This window comes from Trachemys scripta, chromosome 21 (genome assembly GCF_013100865.1).
Source record: "Trachemys scripta elegans isolate TJP31775 chromosome 21, CAS_Tse_1.0, whole genome shotgun sequence".
NCBI lineage: Eukaryota > Metazoa > Chordata > Testudines > Emydidae > Trachemys > Trachemys scripta.
In genome coordinates, this window is record NC_048318.1 from 13,011,395 (window position 1) to 13,034,063 (window position 22,669).

At 51.7% G+C, this 22,669-nt stretch overlaps 2 protein-coding genes across 2 annotated transcripts; both read right to left on the minus strand.

Annotated features, from left to right (window-relative positions):
• Positions 1-596: 596 nt before the first annotated feature.
• Positions 597-4,635, minus strand: LOC117868605 (CUB and sushi domain-containing protein 1-like). The gene is made up of 4 exons (XM_034754712.1): positions 4,517-4,635; positions 2,951-3,118; positions 2,164-2,367; positions 597-1,374 (listed from the first exon to the last, which is right to left on the minus strand). The coding sequence occupies exons 1-4, from the start codon at positions 4,608-4,610 to the stop codon at positions 1,361-1,363; spliced, it is 480 nt and encodes a 159-aa protein (XP_034610603.1). The 5' UTR covers positions 4,611-4,635; the 3' UTR covers positions 597-1,360.
• Positions 4,636-10,393: 5,758 nt separating this feature from the next.
• On the minus strand, positions 10,394-19,200 carry HINFP (histone H4 transcription factor). The gene is made up of 10 exons (XM_034754711.1): positions 18,889-19,200; positions 18,101-18,280; positions 17,086-17,312; positions 16,591-16,702; positions 15,598-15,750; positions 14,704-14,781; positions 14,481-14,601; positions 14,140-14,278; positions 12,585-12,709; positions 10,394-11,784 (listed from the first exon to the last, which is right to left on the minus strand). The coding sequence occupies exons 2-10, from the start codon at positions 18,261-18,263 to the stop codon at positions 11,262-11,264; spliced, it is 1,641 nt and encodes a 546-aa protein (XP_034610602.1). The 5' UTR covers positions 18,264-18,280; positions 18,889-19,200; the 3' UTR covers positions 10,394-11,261.
• Between the last annotated feature and the right edge of the window lie 3,469 nt (positions 19,201-22,669).

Sequence of the window (22,669 nt, forward strand, 5' to 3'; positions counted from 1 at the left end):
TAACAGCAGGCGACAGCCAGGGGAGAGGACGCTGGTTATCCTCATTTGGTGCTGCACGCTACTGGCCAAACTGAGAACTGCCACCTTGGTCAGAATGCAAACTGCACCCTGGCCAGCACAGCTCACATTAGAACTGGTCACATTTTTTCAGTGGAAACTTTTTCATAAAAATGAATACAATGTTTAAAAAAGTGTCATTTCCAGGGGAAACATTCGTTTCCAATGATCTTTTTTCGGTTTTTCACTTAAAAAAAAAAAACATTAACCTTTTGGCACCCAAAAAATTTTGGCCACGACCTAAAAAAAAGTTTGTCCCCATTTTTTTGGGACTGGAACTTGCCAAAACCCAAACAATTGGGGAGTGCTGGTTTTTCAATTAAAACTGGCCCTTTTTCTTTGACAGTTTTCAACAAACTATCATTTTTTTCCTTGGTCTGTTTCACGGGAACAAAACCCCACTTCCCAACCAGCTCCGCCCCCAGCACTGGAGGAGAGATGGGGCTTCTGAACACAGGGACTTAAATGGGTGGAGTGTGGACGGAAGCCAGAGGGTGAGAAAACGCCTCCAACAACATCACTGGAACACTAGTCACCTCTAGACAGATTTATTGGAGCGATGGTCACAGGCTTGGAGCCAGTGGGCAGGAGCAGCATTTGCTATACACAGCATTTAATCCTCACCTTCCCCATGCCTACCCCACACGTGGCCAGGAGGGAGAATTTCACTGATCCTTTTGTGTCCCACAGACCCTCCCCACCTGCTAGGTGAGGGAGAGCATTTGGCAGAGGCTGCTGGGTAGCCAGGGAGTAGCATGGCACCACAGCAAAGCAGGCAAGGAAAGGGATTCCCTTCAACTGCCTTCCATCCCCCTGCATCAGAAGAGGAAACTGGTGCCTAATCCCACATTAGGGCAGGACCAACCCTCTCCCACACCTAGAACAGCTGTGGAGTCCTTGACTCCCATTCCTGTTATTGGAACACTGGTCCCTTGCTCCCACAGTGTAACCCGCTGCAGAGCAGGGAGATGACTGTATATACCCATCGCCCTATGTGCTTGTTTGGAACAAAGCAGGGTGCAAAGGGTTAAGGTATGGGGGAGGCAGTCCTTTCCTCTGCAGATGCTGCACCCCAACAAGACAGGCTAGCAAATGGTTCCAGCCCAGGAGACAGACACAACCATGCACTTCCACGAGCACATTGCCAAGAGTGTGATAGGAACAGACGGATGGCCCGATTGGGAGAGAGGCACAGTATGGTAGCCTATTGCGCAGTGAGCGTCAGGCTGGCTGCTGTCCCTCCTGGGACGGAGCTCCCCTTCACAGCAGAACAGCTCCCCATGAATCCATCCGCCCCAGATCTCTACCCGGAGGAAGCTGTAACGAGAACACATTCAGACAATGGGCTGTTTGATGTTAGATTATCCTGACCCTCACCCTCCCACATGCCCCATGTCAAGTCAAGGGTGCCACGCGAGTGCATCTGGACTGGCACGCGACTAGCTTCTGCTCCTTGTCCCCCCCTCTGCTCCATGGGCCAGCGAAGAGCAGCAGAGCTAAACTCACTTTCCTGCTCTGATCATGGAGCCAACTGCAAAACAAAGTCGCCAATTGGGGAGTAACGCCAGCGCAGCCAACAGAGTCATTCTGCATTACACAGGACACAAAACGGACAGACAGTAGCCCCTTCCATAGTGGGATCAGATTACTTAGATACCACCCTCAGGGGTGCTCTGGAAAGGGCATGCCTCTCTGGGGTGGAACCTGGCAACTGAAAGCCACCTGCACCAACAATGCACCAGAGTTTAGGACAAGAGGTGAAGAAAGAAATTGACTAATTCTGTGGTCACAAACAGACCAGCCAATCCACACCCGTGCGGTGTCAGGCATAAAATCCAGGACCTTTAGGACCAAAGAACACCGGGGTTGACTACTACAGCTAAAGGAGAGTCTCCATCAGAAGCAGCACATTAGGGCTTTTACTCTATGGGGAGTAGCCACTAGGGGGTGCCATGATCACACATGCACAGGGGAGCAAGTCCAATACATTCCACCCAGCACAGGGCAGCAATTGTGTTGCAATAGGATAGGAGCAGCAGGGAAGTCCCATCAGGTTGTCTAGGGAGGCAGCTCCCTCTGACTGCTGGACAGGGAGGAGTCACTTACAGCAGGGGATGTAGCAGTCACACTCGCAGAAGTCGCAGCGCGCGAACCAGCGGGTCCAGCCCCACTGCTTGGTGACGCAGTTGGAGATCTTGATGCAGCCGTGGTTGAGGAAGGCCCCGAGGTGAGCCTTGTCCGTGCAAGTGGAGGAGCAGCTGCCATCGATGTCCCGCTCGTTAATCTCAATCCGGCCCCGCAGGCATATCCCTGCTGGGGAGAGACAGCAATCCTGTTACCCCGGGGCTGGGGGGAGGCACTGAGAACAGAGCCTGGGAGTTATTAGCATGCGACTGGGCATGGTTACCAGAGCAGTGGGCTGGTCTCTCAGGGCTGATGAGGCATCAGGCAGCCGACACCAGCACCCCGGGTTCCAATAACCTGACCTGCTCACAGGTCCCCAAGCCGGGCAGGCCCAGCACATTCTCCAGAGCTTGCAACACCCCCAAGGGAGCGAGGTAAAGCTGATGGTGCAGCCCCAGGCTGGGATAGGAGAGCGACACTCCACTCTCCCCCTGCTCCTGACTGCAGAGGGGTGGGGGAGCAGAGGTATTTCCTCCATTAGCCCCCTCCCTGCCACACATCAGGGATGTCTGAATTTCCTCCATTAGCCCCCTCCCTGCTCACCCAGTGCAGCCAGACCTGCAGACCACGCTGACTCCCATGTGGAAAACTGACAAATAAGGGGCACTCCAGCCACCGCTGTGATACAGCCACCTCTGGGGTGGAACATTAGCTCCTCCCAATCCTACCCGTTTTACTGCCCATCGGTGCTGCACGGCGCAGTACTCACGGAGGCAGGTGGGTTTAGGTGTCCAGTGGCCATCGGACTGGCAAGCACTGGCCGGGTCCCCCACCAGCAGGAAGCCGGGCCGGCAGCCGTAGCGCACCACAGAGCCCACCCACCAGTCGTTGCCGTAGACCATGGAATTGAAGTCTGCCTCTGGCCGCCCGCAGTTCACTGAGAAGAGAAAGGTCCCTGGTGGATGGTGCAGGTTGGAAGTGTGAAGGTATTGCCACCACCCCAGAGACCAAAGGGGCACCAGAAAGCAGCATGCCATGGGTACATGCCTGGCATCATTGGGGTGCCAAGGGCTGCTGGCATAACTCCACAGCCCCAGAAAGATGCCAAGGGAACATATCAGATCCCGGGGGAGGGGGCATGCTGGGCATAGGGTCTGTGATCCCCAAGAGATGGCAATAGCATACGCTATGGATGACAAGAGTATATAGCTCCTGGGATCCGTGATGGCCAGGGTATCTGCCACAGCCTGGATGACTGCTACCAGTGCTGGTAAACTGCTCGGGGTACGTGACATGGAACCTAAATGAATGCTAGGATGCCAGGAGCTGTAGGTAGATGCTCCAGATCCCAGAGAGGATCCATTGGTCCATCTCCCGGATGCCGGGAGGCCAAGGATACAGAGATGTTGCATCAACCCCCCAGCCTGCTCCAGGACACAGTCTTGTTGCATTAACCTTGTCAACACCTTGTGATGCCAACAGCTGCTGTAATCCCTTGCCAAGGGGCCCCTCAGGAAATGCCCCATACTTCTCGCTCCCCAGATGCCCCCAAAATCCTCCAGGCCAAAGACAGCTTTTGATGGAGAGAAGAAGGGCTTTCGGGGTCATATAGAGAGAGATGTGTGTATATGTTGTGTGTATATAAAAACTATACACACACACAAATTATATATATATATATATACACACACACACCAAACAGGTTTGAATTGAACCAAAACCATTGGGGTTTTTTTTTAAATCTCATCAAATAATAAAACAATTCATTTCAAATCAACCAAAATGTTTTGGGTTGACTTGATGTGGAATTTTTTCATTTCAATTCACCATTTGACATGTCCACCCCCCACCCCCCCCTTTACAATTTTTTTTAAAAATTGGACAAATTTGAGAACCAAATGCCACGTTGAAACAAACAAACAACCCCTCTAAACAAAGCATTTCAACTTCAAACAAATCTGGGTTTTCCCCCGTGGAAGCTATTCATTAAGTTCGACCGAAATTCACAGATCGTTTTACACACACACACACACACACACACACACACACACACACACACACACACTTCATGTTTTCAGCCAAATTTCTATTTGTCAAAATAAATGCACCAGTGGCTGCTACTGGAGACAGCCTCCCACACATGAAAATCCCCTGCCTCCAGGGGACTTGGGACAGTGGCTGCCATAGTTGGTCTCCGTCTCCCCTCCTCACTCACAGCCACCCCCCCACCCTCCAATTCAGGCATGTCTGAGTCTGTTTGGGTTGAGATCAGTCCCGCACAGTCCCTCCGCCACCAAGCTCAGCCTCTCCTTTCTCTCCCCCTGGCACCGTGTACCTCGACAGAAGGATTTGTATCCCAACCAGCAGCAGCTGCCGTTCCCACACTGGCTCCTCTTCAGCTCCTTGTGTTTCCCTTTGCAGCCCCCCATGCAGATGGGGGCCGTGCCAGACCAGTACGTGTCCAAGCTTCCTGGAGGGGCAGAACAACAGGGAGAGATGGGCTGGGGCCTCTCTCCTCTCCCAGGTCCTGGGGCACCCCCACGATTCTGTCCCCACCCGCATCCCAGCTGGGCCAGCAGCAGCACTGAGCCTGCCAGGGTGTGTCTACACTGCAGCTGGCGTGAGCCTCCCAGCTCCCACCAAATGAAATTAATGGGCAGCAGGTATAAAACAAATAAAAGGAAGCTCTTCTTCACACAGCGCACAGACAACCTCTGGAACTCCTTGCCTGAGGAGGTTGTGAAGGCTAGGACTATAACAGGGTTTAAAAGAGAACTAGATAAATTCATGGCAGTTAAGTCCATTAATGGCTATTAGCCAGGACGGGTAAGGAATGGTGTCCCTAGTCTCTGTTTGTCAGAGGATGGAGATGGATGGCAGGAGAGAGATCACTTGATCGATACCTGTTAGGTTCACTCCCTCTGGGGCACCTGGCATTGGCCACTGTTGGCAGACGGGATACTGGGCTGGATGGACCTTTGGTCTGACCCAGTGTGGCCGTTCTTATGTTCTCAAGCAGGTATTGGGGGCGGTGGGGGACACTGAGGCATAGACAAAGGGAATGATTTGGAGTCATTGGCAGAGCTGGGGATAGAACCCAGGAGCCCTGGCTCCCATGGCATTTACGGCACATCTGATTGACAGGCCTGAGATCTGATGCCCCCCTCTTTCTCCTCCAGAGAGGTGCAGCCCGGGCCGGAGCAGCTCAAACTGATCCTGCCAACAAGTCTCAGCCCTGCTATGGCGTTCCCAGTGGCTTTTCTCTGACGCTGCCAACAAGGGACTCTCACTGCAGGTGGCACCTGCATTTCCTGGCTGCTTGAGGGACTGGCAAAGTTGCACCCTGAGAACGGTGCAAGGGTCTGGAAGCAGTGAGTGGTGGGAGTATCGGGGCCCTGCTGAGAGTACCAACACCAGCAGGTCCAGATCAGCACCAGAACCTCCCACCCAGCCTGGGGCATGCCAGGGAGACAAGACGGACCTTGGCATCAGACTCTGTTTGGAGAAGCGACTCCTGCCCTCTCCATTGACGGGGACGCGAAACAGAAAGGAGCACAGAGCTCCTCTACCCCTGAGAGGCGGGGATGACTCAAGGCTGCCAGCCTTGCCAGACAAAACCTATGGTGGGGAGTCTGGGATTGACAAGGAGAAATGGCAGGACAGGAATAGAGGCTCTTTCCCAGCTCTGGGCAAAGACTGGGGTGGGCACAGTTTCAGTGTGATGCCACCATCAGCTTTGTGGTATAGGAGAAGGGGTGACCTCCCACTGTGCCTTGCTGCATGGGCTGTGACACAAAGGGTGGGGTCTGCTGAGAGCATTGCCAGCTCCAGGAGGGTGTCTGAGAAAGCACAAACAGCGACCCTCCCCTCCCTTTCCTTGGTGGATCCCAGCAGGACTAGCTGAGCCTCCGGGCCGGGGACTCCGCTCAGACTGCAGAGCTGCTGCCCTATGACCAAAGCAAAGCTGCTCTTCCCCGCAAGGACACCGACCGGAACTGGCTGGATCCCAACACAGCTGGCTCCCTCCCAGTGGCTCTGGGGCACCATACCATGTGCAGCAAACGCCTCCTGCTCCGTTCCTTACCTTCCTCCTCCTCACCAGAGCCAAACCCAGCCAGCGTGACTAAGACGAGGAGTCCCAGCTCCATGGTGCTCATTGCAGGCCCAGTCCAGTGCCCTCTCCACACGCTGCTCTCCTTGGTTCTTCTAAGGTTCCCGTCCTTCGCCCACTGGCCTCGGACTCCAGCTTTCAAAAGACCCGGAGTATTTGCTTTTCCATCTCCCCCTCGCCCTGGGGATGCTGGCCGGGCTGAGCTAGCAGCCAGCAGGGTCTGGCACTGTCCTGACCCAGCCTTCCCATGGAGGAGGGGAACTTCGCTTCCATCTGCTCAGGACAGAGGCACCTTACAGGTCCGGTAGCTAGGGGAGGGCTGGGGGGTGTGGAGGGGGGACTGGAGGAAGAGGCTTCCTTTAATCCCCATTCTCTCTTCCCTGCACATAATCCTCTTGGCAAAGCGATTACCTTTTTGCAGCTTCTGCTGTGGCTGCAGCAATTAAAGACCCCAGAGGCCACAGTCCCACAGAGGAGCACCAGTAAAGTTTCCGACTCGGCCCTACAATATTTCCTGACCTTAGGTTCTATTGGTCCATGCCAGGGACAGGCGGGGCACTGCCCATATATCCACCTGTGGAGCCCCAGGTTCCTTGACCTGAGTAGTGCCATGGAAAGGAGCTGGAGACATCCCGGTTCACTGCAGCTCTTGGCAGATTCGGTTCTACAAGGTGCCGGCTGGGCTCTGTTGCCTGGAATGCTCTTGCTGCGAAGGCATCCCTCGGTACAGCTGATCAGAACCAGGTTACGCCAGGCATACAAAATGGGACACAGCTAGCTGAAAGGTGGAAACTAGCCTTTGACCTCTGGGGCATGCACGGGTGCCTCCCTGTCCAGTCCCCTCTCAGCCTGGATGCGAGAGCTGAACCTCTACAGAGGCACTGTTCTGCTCTCGAGGGCCATGAGGAGCAGCTCGCTGCATGAGCGCTCAAGGGAATTTAGAGCCAGCTCGGCAACCTGGAAATCCTTCAGCCATCCATGCCACATTTACAGCATGGGCAGGGCAGGCTTCCCCATGCCTCCTGGCAGCGTGCTTCTCCCCAGCCTTGTGACTCCACATCTATAGGACACAGTGTCCAGGGCCTATTCACACCTTTGTTCCCTCTGCAGAGGCTACGTGCCAGTTGTGAAGGGGTGTGCATGCACAGTGCCGATCTCTGTCTGTAGGGAACCAGACTGAGAAACCCCTTTGACACAGGCCTCCAAACCACTCGAGGATTTTGATCACGACTGTCTGAACTATTTCCACAGGGGTTGTGTTCCCTGACCACCTCCGCTTGGGAACGCTTTGTCCAACAGACACTCACTCTCCTTCCCACCTCCCCGCTTGTACTTATGTCTGGTCTACGCTCAAAAGTTACATTGGCATAAGTACATCAGGCAGGAGTGTGAAGAAACCAAGCCTGACTGGCATAGCTAGGCCGACAAAACCCCAGTGTAGACACAGCTATGTGGACGGAAGAACGCTTCCATTGACACGGCTAGCTGTTCACAGAGGTGGTGTCCTACATAAGCAAACGCCTTCCGGTGACATAGGCTGCATCTATGTTATGGGGCAATGCTGATATAATCTCCATAGCACGGGCATACCCTTAGTATGTGAAGGACAAGACACCAATGCGAGTGTCTACACTCTGAATAAAGAGCATCCCTTTGGGTGCTGCCCTTCACCACCTCCTGCTGTCAGGAGGCAACTGTGAATTATGCTCTTACTGGGTTTGTCATTAGAAAGTGAGCAGATGGCTGGGGGTTTAACATAAAGTGATTTCTCCATTGAAATAACCTGGAACTCCAGTGGCTTTTGCTCTGCTGAACGACACTAGCAGGGAACGGGAAAGGCGGCAGCCACTACGGCACAGTGGCTGCCGCGGCCACAATCCCCCTGTGTTGCAGGAGGATGGTCCATTGAGCCTACACACAGTAATTGCTTCCCTGAGTCATAAGCAGAGCAAGATACCTGGCTTCTGTGCACCTGCTGCACGAAACCGACTTCCTGGCTCCCTTCAGGGTCCCCCAATTCAGGGCTCTCCCATGAGCCAGCAAGAATCCTGCCCCAAGTATTGCCACCGGCAAATCCCTAATGGCAGACCGACTGGGAAAATCCCCCACCGAGCATGCCAGCGCTACAGGCTCAGCAGGGCACTACAACACCTTGCTCAGTTTAGGACAGGAAGTGAAGCAAAATCCTGTATCCAGTAGAAACTGGAGGGAGGTAAAATGGCACCTTGGGATGTTTTAATGAGCACAAGTGCATTATCCAAAAGAGGGAGCCTCCAGGTGGGGAACTTGCTTTGTGGGATGAGTATCCATATCACATTGGTTTTCTAGAAGTCTCCCATCCAAGCCCTGACACAGGCTGGCCCTGAGCAGAAGGGCAGAGTTACACCAGTTCAACTTAAGTTGCGATTTTAAACCATTTAATTAATCCAGTGCCAAAGGCCACGTGGACACTGATTAGGGTTTAAACCAGGATTCCTGCAGTTTAGCTGAAGTCAATTCAGACCACGTTTAAACAAAACCAAAATGCCCCCCTTAAACTGAAATAAGAGCTTCCCACGCAGGGGTTTGCCCTGCTTTAACTGCAGCAGTGCTGATGCGCTCGCTGACAGCCCCTCAGCCTGGGAAGGCCCGTCAGAGCCGGGCAGAGAACGGTAATCCTGCTCCGTGGAGGATCCTGAGCTTTCAAAACGAAAACCCCAAATTTCAAAATCCTCCACAAGTCAGAATGAGATCATTTTCCACCTAGCAAGACGGGAGCCCCTGCTCCATGGCAGGGATCTGGGCTGCCGTGAAGCCCCGAGCTGGGCTCTTAGCTCTTCCAAGCTCCTTGTCAGTCTGCCAGGCAGGCAGGTTTCAGCACAAACCGAAACCTTCCATGGCCCCAGATGCAGCTGGCAGAGGCCGTCTTTGCTGCACCCTCAGTAACAGGAGGCAGCTCCCTAGTAAGACGAGCTCCATAATACACTGGTTAAGGCGATTACAGCTGTCCTGGGAGAGCAGCAGGTGCCCCTGTTAGCGGGGTCATCTTGGAGCAGGGAAGGTTATTCCAGGATTAGAAAGAGCACAGCACCTCCAAGGGAACTGATCACCACCAGAGCCCGTCTACCAGTCCGAGGGTGAAACAGGGCTTCCCATTTACCTGCACTTTACAGCCAAGTTCCTGCCACATCCCAGTGGGATGGGGTCAGGCTGTCAAGCAACCAGAACCAACCCAAGCTAGACAATAGCAATCTGCAATGGACCTGCTAAAAACTGCCCCCAGCATGATGTTAACCAGTGATGTTTGACTAGCACCTTTCATCCAACAACAAACTTTTGAAGAGGGCCTCACTTTGTCCGTCCCTGAAATGCACCCAACTATGGGAGGAAACACAGCACTATTTGATTCCCCGCAACACTACGATATAATGGCTCAGGAAAGGAAGACCAGAACTGTGTCCTCCACTGAAATGGTGAGGAGGATTAGAGGCTCGGGGGACCATAATTACCCTTGCTGGAGGTTAGCCAGGACAGAGACCACTTAACAAGCGTGGCATGTCAACACCTCACTGATGAGGGTATTGCAAATGCAGCTAATGACGACTTGGACAGCAGGAGGGTTGCAGAGTTGTCTCCCCACTCTACAAACGGAAGTTTAGAACGGAGACCCCTTGGGATCCCAGGAGAGAAAGCAGCCAGCTAGCACAGCTTGGTCTCGTGGTAGAGACTTGCTTGCAAGTCGACAGCGATCCCTATGTTAAAGCAAGTAAAGGTCTCTGGGTCAACGGGAATGGCTGAGTTGTCCATGTGCAGGGAAGAAGGTTGGGGGAGCGCTATCTCCAATCTGATGAGACAGTGTGCGTATAGAAAGCTATGGGAGGCACAGAGTAAAAGTAGACGCTCCTATGCCAAAGCTGGGGATTCCGGCTGCATGAAGGTGGCCGTGTGTGTCACTGGACATGCCGCAGAGATGTGGTAAGAGCTCAAGTGTCACCTGCACCGTAGATATTACAAGGATCTGGTCACTAAAATCCCTAACTGCTTGGTCTCATCCCTGCACTAGGGCACGCGAGAGCCACATTGACGGGGCCATGGCAGACACCACACAGTTGCACCCTGACCTGGCACACAAGACTTTTAATTAATTTATTTTTATTATAAAAGCACTTACTTTGTACAGCCAGGAGCCCAGGCCCCAATGTGGGGAAAGCCCTGAGCAAGAACCCGAGGGGAGGACGAAGGCTGCACAAAGGTCCCCGAGTATTGAGAAGGGCCCCCCAATTTACACCAGCTCCCCAGCAGTGCATGGGGGAGAAGCAACCTGCAAAAGGACAAATGGACCCTTCGGCTGCTCAGATCAACAAGGGGATGGGGCAGTGTCAATGCAAATACTGATAAGGGACCTGTTTGAGTGAGCTAGAACGTGTCTGAGACAGGGTCAGGACATCTTGTTCACCCAAGGGCAATGAGATACTGGACAGAACAAGCCGGTTTAAGGCCAAACAGCATCTCAGCAGGCAAGCCAATCCACCTGCAGCTCCAAAGGAGTGGAGGTTCTGGCTGAGCACAGGGCTCTCAGCGAGCACAGGGACTGAGCCTCTTAGCAGCAGGAGTCTGACCCTTCTGCCAGGGACCTTTGGGGTGGTGGTGGGGGGAACACAGCCCAAACCTCTCCCCATGGGATGGAGGGCACTGAATCCCCAGCTCGAATCCCCTTTCCTGCCATGAGACTATCTAAGTCCCAGCATCAACTGCCACCTTCCTCTCCCAGGCTGGTGCAAGGGAGATCGCTCCCTCTCTCCCACCGGGCGCTGACCGGACGTGCCCAGAACCTTCCCGCAGGCAGCCAACGCCTCTGGTCTATAATCAAGGACATGGAGGGACCCTAGCAGGGTGATGGAGAGTGCTTGTGATTCCATCCCTGCCCTCCCAAGCAGGAGAGACACCTGAATTTCTTGAAGCCAAAGTGCAGGGAGGCAGCACCGGCCTCTCACATAATCTGTATCCCCAGTTCCTCAGCTGTCTTCTGTAGGCGGTCCATGACGTTCTCCTCCGGCTCCACGGCCAGGCCGCCGGGCACCACCGCCTGCTCCTCCGAAGGTGCATTGGCCATGACGTAGTACACAGTCTCGTTCTCCCCATGCTCGTTGGTCCTGTTCACCACACGGATGATGGGGCCGAGCGGGGCGCTGGGCTCTTGGTCTGGCGAGGCCTCAGCTCTCGGGAAGGGGCTTTGCGGAGCTGGGTCAGGGTTGGCAGCAGCATAGACCGGTGGTGGCAGTGGGGCCACCTGCGATTCCAGGTCATTGGCTTCCTCCAGGGAGGCCTCTGCCGGTGGCTCCAGGATGATCCCTTGCAAGTTGCCCTCACCCTCTGTCAGCACCACGCACTCCGCTGTGCCATCCAGCAACTCGCCCTGTTTCTCCCGGTCCTTCAGCAGCTGCTCAGTCAGCTCCACACTTTCATAGCGAACTAGCTGCAGCCGCATGTAGCCGTCCTCGTGTTCCTTGTACCTGGGCAGGCCAGAGAGAGGGACGGGTGGCAAGGGTTAGAACAAGGCTGGAAGGCAGATGCCTTGTGCCGTTACCGAGGCAGGACTGACTGCTTGGAGTGCTGCCCAGCATACTAGCACGCCCAGCACCAGGTGATCAGTGCTACCCCAAGGAGGTTATTTTGCAACACTGATATTCCTAAGGGGCAGACACCCCAGCACACAACGCCCAGTGTGTTAACAAGCAGTGCAGTGGGGGAGATGTTGTCAGGGAGGGTAAATCCTTTCATCCCCAGCCCCTAATGGTCAGCTTCTCCTTGTCTCGGCCACGTGCCATATAGAGGGTTTACATCTCCACTCAGGCCAGATTTGGTTTCTTTGTCCTATCCAGTTTCCATGAGCAAATTTGAGAGCCCTCCTTTTAAGATCTGGAATGTCTGGGGGAGACTGAGGCTTGCTGGAGATTACACCAGATAAGGCATCCTCAAAACGTGACTGGGCTTAGACTGGGGTGACACTCTCTCAGGTTGAGAAGAGCTGGATCTGGCTGCAGCCTGAGCCTGCAAATTCTAGAAGCATCCCAGTAGATCCAGCTGCATTCGCGTGGCTGCTACACAGCAGCCCTAGTCTCTGATCTGCCACTGGAGGCTACTATCTAGGTACTGATACAGCCCCTATCACCATAGTATCAGAGAACCTAGGAGCAACACCCCACCTCCGCGTGACTGTTCCCAGTGAGCCTGCTTGCCAGTCCCCTACTGCCCCCTGTGGCTCGAGAGAGGTAGTGAGCTTTGCACATAGGAGAGGCTGGAGGTCCAGTACCTGAAGCGAGGATGGCCCGAGGGCCACTTAAACTGGTGTTTCTTCCTTAGGTGCACGGTGAGGTTGTTCCCACGCGTGAAGCACTTGTCACAGATGTGGCACTTGTACCGGGGTTCCGAATCACCCTGGGGAGGGAGCGGGAAGAGAGGAAGGATGTAAGTGTCATGGGATTCAAACCTCGTGGGAAGCCAGGCTTTCCAACAGGAACAAACACCCTACACGTTTTACAGCAAACATCATTATGGCAAAAGAGTGGGGGACAAGTAACACTTCTGACGGGCTTGGCATTTCCAATCCACGGGATGGAGGGAATCTCATTACCGAGGAGATCCCGTGCCCGGGCTGCTAGTTGTTCGGGACTGCTTTGCAAAGTGGCCACAGAATCATAGAAATGTCGGACGGGAAGGGACTTCAGTAGGTCATTTAGTCCAGTCCCCTGCACTGAGGCAGGGCTAAGTATTGGAGCCATACCTATGTCTGTAGAAATACAGGTATTAGAATGCTTGGCCCATGCCAGGGAGCAGCAGAACACACGCAGTCAGCCATGCAGGGAGGAACAGGGGCAGGCAGATCCCCACCGGTGCTCCCAAGGGATTAGCCAGGAGGTGATACAAATTGACCGCTCATAAAATTATCACAATTGCCAGGTTAGTGGATAGTGCCCAAGAATGGAAAACTCCCATTCAAACCCCATGAGCCACCATTTATAGCCAGGAAAAAGCAGGCAAGATGCTAGGCACACATGTTAACACACCACAACGCCTAAATTACTGGGTGCGTATGTCCAGTTCTGGTTAGCGTTCTCTGCGTCTTTAGTGTCTTCAATGCAGCGACCTGCTACTTGTGTGTCAGGGCTCACCTACTGTTCAGTACATCTTTGCTAAATGGCCAACACGGAAGAACTGCTGCTCTTCCCGCCCTCGGCCCTGCATTGGAAGGGCGAGCAATTCCCTGTTCCCAGCCGGAGAGCAGAGATCAAGAGAGATCAGACAGCCAGAAGGAAAGTCATGAGAAACCCACTCTCCCCAGATAACTTGTGTTGTGTCAGCCGAGAATCAGAACCCGTTTAGCCATTAGCACTGCAGCAGGTGGAGAGAGGAACGGAAAGGACAGAAGAATCAATTCCTCCCAGAGCTGATGGATACCAAGCATGACCATGGACTGTTCCAAATCTATGGGGGGTGGGAATGAAGCTGAGATTTGCGTTAGGGTTTTATGGTCACCTAGAAGGCTAAGGCGGGTTTGGGAGGAAGACCGGTCAAGTGGAAGTCGGGAGATATGGATTCAATTCCCAGCTCTGCCAGACTCTCTGTATGACTTGGACAAGGCACTTGGTCTCTCTGTGCCTCACTCCCCCATCTGGCTAGCAGGGAGGATAGTATTCCCTTCCTCTCACTCTTTATCTAGATTGCAAGCTCTTCAGTGTAGGGCTCATCTCTCATGACGTGTATGTGCAGCACCTAGCACCCTGGGCCGCAAACTTGCTTGGGGCTTCTCAACATTATTGCAATATAAACAGTGGCAAAAGCATCAGATCCCTTGGTTCCCTCCCCACCTCATGGACTTTCCTGTAGTGCAGTTTGATGGAGCAGAGGGAGCGCGCAGTGAAGCTGCAGGCTTCGAACTCGCAGCGATAGGCTGGCTCTTTGCTGTGAGTGTCCAGGTGCTTCCTCAAATCAATGAGATTTTTACAGCTGAAAGGAAAGAACGTGGGAATGAAGCCAAATGTGTGTGAGACCCCTATTCTATTCTCCACCCTGGCCCATCAGTGCTTCTCTCCCACCCCCAGCCCCTGACAGCCCAGCCACCATCCCTTCCCCCCCACACAGAACCAAGCCCCACCTCTGAAGCCCAGACCCACTCCACCCTAGGGAAGTACAATCACAGGGACCCCACCTGTAGTCACAGTAGTCACACTTGAAGGGCCGCTCCTCGCTGTGCCGGAAGCGGATGTGGTTGCGCAGGGAGGAGGGCAGCGGGCAGGTCATGTCGCACAAGGGGCACTTGTAGTGGTTTACTGCTCGAGAGAAACGAGAGGGAAGCCCATCACCATGGAGTGGGGAGAGGGAACGCACTTGCCAGAGCGACGGCTGGAAGAGAGAGAAGGGCCTTTACTCACCATGGTTCCTCATGTGATCACGCAGCAGCCTCTCGGTAGCAAACCTCTTGGAGCAGTGGGAGCACTGAAACCTCTGCTCTGTAACATTGGGGAAAGGAGGGGGGAGAGAGAAGAGAGTGCACAAAGGGGGAGGGGAAGGACAGAAAGAACAAAGTAGAGAGAATATAGCACAGATAGCAACACACAGGAGGAAGAGAGTTAGTTATATCAGAGCCAGGAGCCCTTTCTTCTCATTCACAGCCACTGATGCTGCCCCTGGCTAGAGAGCCACTGTCTTGCCTGCCAATGAACAGTTCTCCCAGTGCTACCACTGCATGACTCAGGAAGCCACCCCAGAAGCTTCCTTCAAGGATGATCACAAAAACAAGTCTAACCAGGAATGAGATACATGGGAGCTGGGAACATACAGGGAGAGCTGGGAACATACACGGGGCCCCTGCAGGGAGCTGAGGGGAGACCAGCAACTCCTTTCACTTTTAGATACAGGCCCAGCCTGCAGCGGAGAATGCACAGCACAGTACTGACTCCAGTACCCAGCATGGCACAAAGGAGCTCAAGGAGATTTTTAAATGAATCTAGCACTGGCACCAGGGCCTGACTGCCAGCCTGAAACATTAGTCCCATGTCCACAGAACAAGAATGGCACTAGATACAGCAAGACAAACCTCCCCCATGCTGCCCCACTCCTGCCTGAGAGGGGAATTCAGTCTCAATGGCCTATTCAAGCCGCTGGTCTCTCTGGTGAGCCTGAGAGCCAATCAGTGCCAACATTCACAATGGTCGTGCCCTGCTAATGCCTTGCTCTTAGAACAGAGAGCTGCTGACAAATCAAATGACCCGGCTAGAAGCAACAGGGTAGATCAGTGACAATCCCACCCCCACTCAGGCACTTACGATCCAGGGCGGTCTGCCGGCGGATGTGGTCAAAGAACTTGGTGTTGTTGGAGAACATCCCGCCACAGGTAGGACAGGCCACTACCTTCTCCTGCGTGTGGCTGCGCAGGTGTTCCCGCAGCTTACAGCGCCCTTTGAAGGTGCAGTCGCACTCTGAACACAAGAGGCAGAGACAATGGTTAGCTCCTTGGCAAAGGACCTGACAGCTCCAAGAAACTTTCAGTAGCCCAGGCAGAGGAAAATGCCTTGCTGCCCCCAATGGAGAGCTAGCCAGGCATGCTGCAGATATGTAGGAGACCGGATACAGGCCTACATACAGCATAGATCTGTCATTCCACGGGACACATGAGCAGCCGAGATGATCACGGCCACATGAAAGACAGCAGTTATTGTTAAAGTTAAACCAGCACTTCCCCCGAGATTCTCTGTTCAGAGGCAAGGGCAAGTTCAGAGGCCTTGATACCATCTATTAAATTCCTCAACTCCAATCACCAGGTATTGAGCCCACCCATGGTGGGCAGTTTCCAGTCAGTTCTCTGACAGGTTGGGAAGTTCTTGGGCAGCTTTACACTTCAGGGACTGAAAACCCCTTAGCAAAGGTAGGAGGGCCGTCTAAGTCAAAAGGGCTGGGGGCTAAGAAGCCAGAATCCCAGGTTATATTCCTCACTCTTACATTGACATACCATGAGCACCCCAGCAAGTTGCCTCTGCATTTTGGTTTCTGTAGCCATCCAGTGGGGAAATGGGTGAGGCAAGGCCCAGCTCATTAGTGTTTAGAAAGCCCTTTGAGAGCCTCAGTGGAAAGGTGCTACAGAAGTGCAAAGCCTTGCTGTTTGTCAGCTGCTCCCCTGCCCCCCCCCAGGAGAGCTTTCAAGTTCTCACATGTGCAGGGACTGTGTTTTGTTCCGTGTTTGTACAGCACCAAGCACAATGAGGTCCTGGTCCATGACCTGGGTTCTTAAGTGCTACAGTAACATAAATAAAATCAAATACCTTTCCAGCCACAAAAGACCACATGGTTCTCCTTCCCAGCTGCCTTGTATTCTGAACAGAAGCTGTGATCCTCCACATGCCGGTAGAACCATTCAGGGTTATCAAAAGATCTCTGTTTGGGGGGGAGACAAAGCCACATGCATACTAGCAGTTCTGGTACAGCTCATCTTTGACAGACCGTTTTCCCTCCTCTCCCTTGGGGCAAACCCAGAAAAGCACAATCAGGGCATTCAAACTGGCTGCAGTGCTCATAATGCTGAGACCATCTCCCTATGCTAGAACTGAGACTTTGTTGGCATGAACCACGTAAGGCCCTGTCTGTGCCCCCACTTGACCTGGGCTGAGTTCTCAAGGGTTACATCAGATTGACAGCGAAGCTCCCAGTTCCCAGGCATTCACTGTGAGAGAATAAGCCCCCCTTTTCTCCTGTTCCCACCTGACTGCACACCCACAGACAGGATTTAGGAGGGCTGATCCCCTCCCTGTTGCTCTCACCTCACAGTACTCCCACAGACACAAGAAGTTTTCCTGGATCTCAGGGATGATGTTGCGGCTCTGGAAGTCCAGTTGACAGTGGCTCACATCTGACTGGCTCTGCAAAGCCTGCAGCCCCCACTGCTTCAGCTTAGTGTGGTAACAGTGGAAGTAAACATGGCGGACCAGGTCTGCTGAGCTCTCTGGGGAGCAGAAGCCACATTCCTGCCACAGACAAGTGTATTCTTCTGCAACACAAATAGGAAACACAGTTACTGACAAATCTGTAGAAAATGAGTGTCTCCCTGTTAAAGCTTAAGTCCCCATAAGTAAGAGAAGATGGAAGCTTTCTTCATAGCTGCATCCCTCCCTGCAACTGGTGGGACCACCTACTTACGGTGAGAGGAGAACTCTCAGCTTCCTACTTGTTCAGTTCTGGACTCTGGCTTATGATCCACTACAACATCAACTATTCACAAAAATAAAGCTCTTTAGCTCTGTTAATAGCTCAGGTGTTCACAGATCCCAGTCCTGTGCTCAGAATGCTAGACTATGCATCACTCTTTAAAAATATATAGTTATTGCTGCTAAGCATCTCACTGAGCAGATGTAATTCAATAGGTGAAATTGAAGTCACATAATGAAGAAAAGTGTAATTTAAGGGTTTGCTATTGTCCCTTAATTCTACAGACAATGAAGGATTGCTGTGTCAGGTAAGGGAGAACCTTCCAGGTTCTTGATACAAAACTGTACTGCACCACAGCCTTCAATCACAACCAGACATTCTAATAGGTTAATTGACAGCAGAGTGCACTAGACCCACTGGAAAGTTTATTTTCTTACCCGAACGCAGAACACATTATCACCAGTGGACACTATGGCATCACTCTCACTAGGAAATTCACTATTGAAATTTCTCATGTCTACCAGGAGTGGTTCAGAATAATGAAGGGAGCTTGATGACGCACCTGATGGCTCTTCCAACCCAAGAGTCCAATTTTAGTTATAGTTTTTAATTGCACTCAGTGTCCCTTACCAAGAGGGTTCATCTCATCCCTATGTTCCCCACGAAGATGCAGCTGCAAATGCTCCGACACGTGATCACAAAACTCCTCCATCTTAGAGGCCACATAGGTGCACATCTCCCATTCACACTGCAGCACCAACTTGTCTTTATTGCCGGCTTTTCCAGGAGGCATGGTCCGACCTTTAGGCACTGAGAGAAGATGTTACAAAGACACAAAAGGTTTCTCACGCCCATTCAGTCACCAAGAAAACCACCACCACCAAAAAAGACGCCCTCTACAAAACCATGGGGCTTCCTAGATGCAGCGTAGGTCTCGGTACTATAACGAGGGTAGAACTAGAACTGCTGTCAGCTCAGTGGGGGGAAATAACCACAAACACAACGTTGTATTTTGCAGATACAGCCCCTGCCCTAGGGAGAACCGGGAGGGGGGAGGGTTTGTGACCAGCCACATCAAGAATAAGATGCAACCCAAGTAGGAGCCCCAGGAAAATCCAGACCCCCCCCCCCCCGCACGAGCGGAGAATGACGCTACGCCAGAGGACACCAGCGTCCCCAGCGGGCCGCCAGGCGCCTACCGCCGGAACCGGAGCGCAGGGAGCGCCGTGTGGACGCAAATCCTACGGTCCGGGTCCCAGCGCAGGGGGCTGCCCCCGCTGCAGGGGGCAATGGCCGGATCGGACCCAGGGGGCGCGGCTCCCCCAGCCCCAGGAGCGGGGGGCCTGGGGACAGCGGCCCCGAGACCGGAGGGAGCCCCGAGAGCGGGGGGGGGGGGGAAGGACCCGATCCCTCGTTACCGGCAGCTCCTCGCGCCCGGCTCCGAGCCCGCCGGCAGGGGGGGGCGGGGGAGGAAGGGAGCCGCAGCACCCTATAGGCCGGCCGCCTTCGCAGCCAATGGCAGCGCCTCCTCCCAGCCCGGCAGCCAATCCGAGCGAGGGGAGGGCGCGCGCGGGGCGTCGGGCGGGAAGGCCTCGGCCGGAAACGCCCCCCGCCAGGACGGGACACGAAGGTTCCGGCTGCCTGTCTATACGGAAGTGCCCGAGATTGGCACCGGAAGCGGAAATAAGCCAATGGAGACCCCTTTTTGGGGGGGTATATAATGGAAACGTTTAAGTCTCCGTTTTGACCTTTGAACTCTGACCCATTACAGTTTGTCCGTGACCTTCTGAGCCCGGTGGACCAGGAGCTTGACCCCTAGCTCATGTGCATCAGGGTAGGTGGAGTCAGGCATCTCTGTGACCTCCTGACCTTTGACCTTCTGAGCTCTGGCTTCAGTGGCCCTTTGACCTTCCCAGGAGCCAGGCTCAGGGCTGTAAGAGCAGTAGCTGGAGGCAGAGGACACCAACCCCTGCCAAGTGGCTGGGGATGAGAACCAACCACTAGTTTCCACTTCTCCGACAGCACCAAGCCCCATCACCCCTGCTGGCACAAGGTGCAACCCCTGCAGGGACTGCCCACCGGATCTGTTTCTGACCCCCATATAAACTCACATCAGTGACCCCACTGTGCCCATGACCCCTTATCCATTCTAGGCCTATAGTACTAGGGCTGTCGCTGCTGCGGAATAAACTCTCTACACACCACATTAACATACATACACTAATAAACACAAAACCTGCACACACTACAAACACACACAATGCTCATCACTTAAACGTACATGCATATCTAGTAAGGAGCAAAACACTTTAAGAAAGACATGGAAAAACTGGAGAGAGTCCAGAGGAGAGCAACTAAAATGACAAAAGGTTTAGAAAACCTGACCTCTGAGGAAAGGTTAAAAAATCTGGGCCTGTTGAGTTTTGAGAAAAGAAGACCGCAGGAGGATCAAATAACAGTCTTCAACTACATAAAGGGCTGTTACAGAGAGGATGATGATCAATTGCTCTTCATGTCCACTAAAGGTAGGACAAAAAGTAATGGGCTTAATCTGCAGCAAAATGGATTAAGGTTACATATTAGGAATTTTTTTCTAACTATAAGGATAGTTAAACACTGGAATAAGTTACCAGGGGAGGTTGTGGAGTCCCCATCATTGGAGGTTTTTTTAGGACAGGTTGGACAATACCTCTTAGGGATGCTAAGGATATATTTGGTCCTGCTTCCGTGTAAGAGGATGGACTAGATGACCTCACTCTCAAGGTCCTTTCCAGTCCTACATTTCTATGATTCTAAGGCCCAAAACCTCAAAGGTATTTAGGCATCTAGCTCCCATTGAAATCAATGGGAATTAGGCACCTGAATACCTTTGAAGATCTGGCCCTAAACCTTAACATCAGGTTAGGAAAGAATGCGACCTAGTCCTCATCCTCAGGAACTCTCTCATTCTCTGGGACCGATTTATGATTTATCGTGAGTGAACCTCATGGTCACTGCTTCTATTTCATCATGATTATTCAGATATAAATACACCATTGGGCCAGAGGAGCAGGGCAGTGGGTAAACCTCTGAAACTTACTGAATACTATTTTTATCCCCAAAATGTTAATATTTCTTATTGGGTTAATCTTTTATTTCATGTTGAAAATCATGAAGGCCCATGCGAAAATTCATGCAAATAACACTAGGCAAATAAGAGGCAGAAGTTCTGAGTCAGTCAATACAAATAGCCATCCTGCTGTGAAAACAGATACACACCACTGGGACTTTGAAACCTTCCTGCCGTATCGTATTTGAGAACAATGCTTTCTATTCTTCCTGTGATGTGCGTGTGTAACCTGGATCATAAATAATGAGGCAAAAAAGGTTATAACATGTTTCTTTGGCGGTCTACAATGTGTATTACATTTATTATCAGCATCATCTATTAAAGGGCATTGCAAACTGTTGGGGGCCATAATTTGAACAACCTTTTCCCCCCTTTTCTCTCTCTTTGCAAAGTCCATCTAACTCCTGGTGTTTTCTACCCCCTATCTGCCGCTGAATAAGGAATTCAGGATCAGGATCTTCATGTTCAATGTCATTTTTGTTAAGAGATAATATCAATGCCAGTAGCCCAGCTTTTTTGTAAGTACCAACAACCAAGTGTCTACACCCACAATGGAAAGATACAAATTATTTAAAGAAACATGTCTGTTGCAAATTTTCTAAAGAAAACACTGTTAAACATTTTTTTTTGGTGGGGGAGATATGTGGCGGACAAATTGTATGTTTCATCTCTTATACAGGTTTTCATACCTATTTTTCAAGTGTTTTGCTTCCACCTTAACATTGTGGTTACTTGTTTGCTTATATATAGGACTTGATCCAGCAAAGCCCTTAAAAACTTATTGATTTCAATAGGGCTACCCATCTGCTCTTAATTAATCATATTTCTTAAGTAATTTTGCTGGACTGAGGGCTTATTGATATCATATTATGTCACAATCAGTATACCTGCCTCTCAGGGTTGTTGTATGGATTGATTAATAGGTATAAAACACTTTTGAAGATATCAAAAATAATGCAGGGGGCCCAAACGTGTATGCATATACTTAACTTTAGGCACATTTTAGTAGTTGCTTTGGGCCCCAAGCATTGAGTATATCATGAGATTTCATGCGGTAGCTCTTTTTCCTCTGTGTAACTTGACAAAGTGTGAAATCCTGCAATATATTATGTTAACTGAAATTTACAGTTGGTCACCATGGTAAACGGGACAAACATTGTTGTAATTTGTTGTATAAACAAGTAAACCCCTCTCATCCCAGAAGGCTACAATCAAATTACTGGCAGCTGGAGTTCACCGTTAAACACAGTACATTAACTGTTTTATTATCCATTAACTTTATGCTGCATGAGCCACTCCAGATAGCGTGACACACAACTGTGAGTGTCTACCTCAGACTGCCAGAAAACAAGGGCAGACACCCCAAACTGGTGGTATGTTTTATAATTAGATTTCACCAAGTCAGTAACAAATGTGAACTTTTGAAGCACTATACCAGTCTTACCATGGAGTCATAGACCCTTAGACTCTCCAGCCTATCTTGCCACTCTGGCAAACTGGACTTTGTGATAAAAGGTTACTTAAATCTAAAATCATACCACATCAGGTTTCTCCCAGTTCCAGGAGACCAGCCACTTACCCCAGCTCAATTGATACTCCACATCTTATACCAAAGACAACAGTGGCAGCCAAATTTATAGTAAACTAACTAAAGATTTATTAGCTAAGAAAAAAGAATGAGTTATGGAGAAATTAAAGCAGGTAAAATATAACAACAGGTGAATCACAATTTGTAACTTCAAATGGTAGCAGTGGTGTAAAAAAGTGGTGTATGAATTTCCCAAAAGTCTTTCAGGGCTACCCAGAATAACTCTCGCGATCTCCGTCTTCTCATTCAGTTATTCTGCCCTGTTAGAATCCAAACAGTCCAGAGATGAAGGATCTTTCTTTGGATCCATTCTTATATCTTCTCACAGAAGACAAGCTGACAGTCTCTCTACCAACATGGACTTTTCCTTTGATGACGATGAGTGAGGAGGAATTCAGGTGTCTTTTTACTACAGATCATCACACACAATGGCCATTCTGATAAAGTCCCTCATTAGCATTCCACCAGGCTTCTTTGCTGTCTGATCAGTTATTTAGTTATA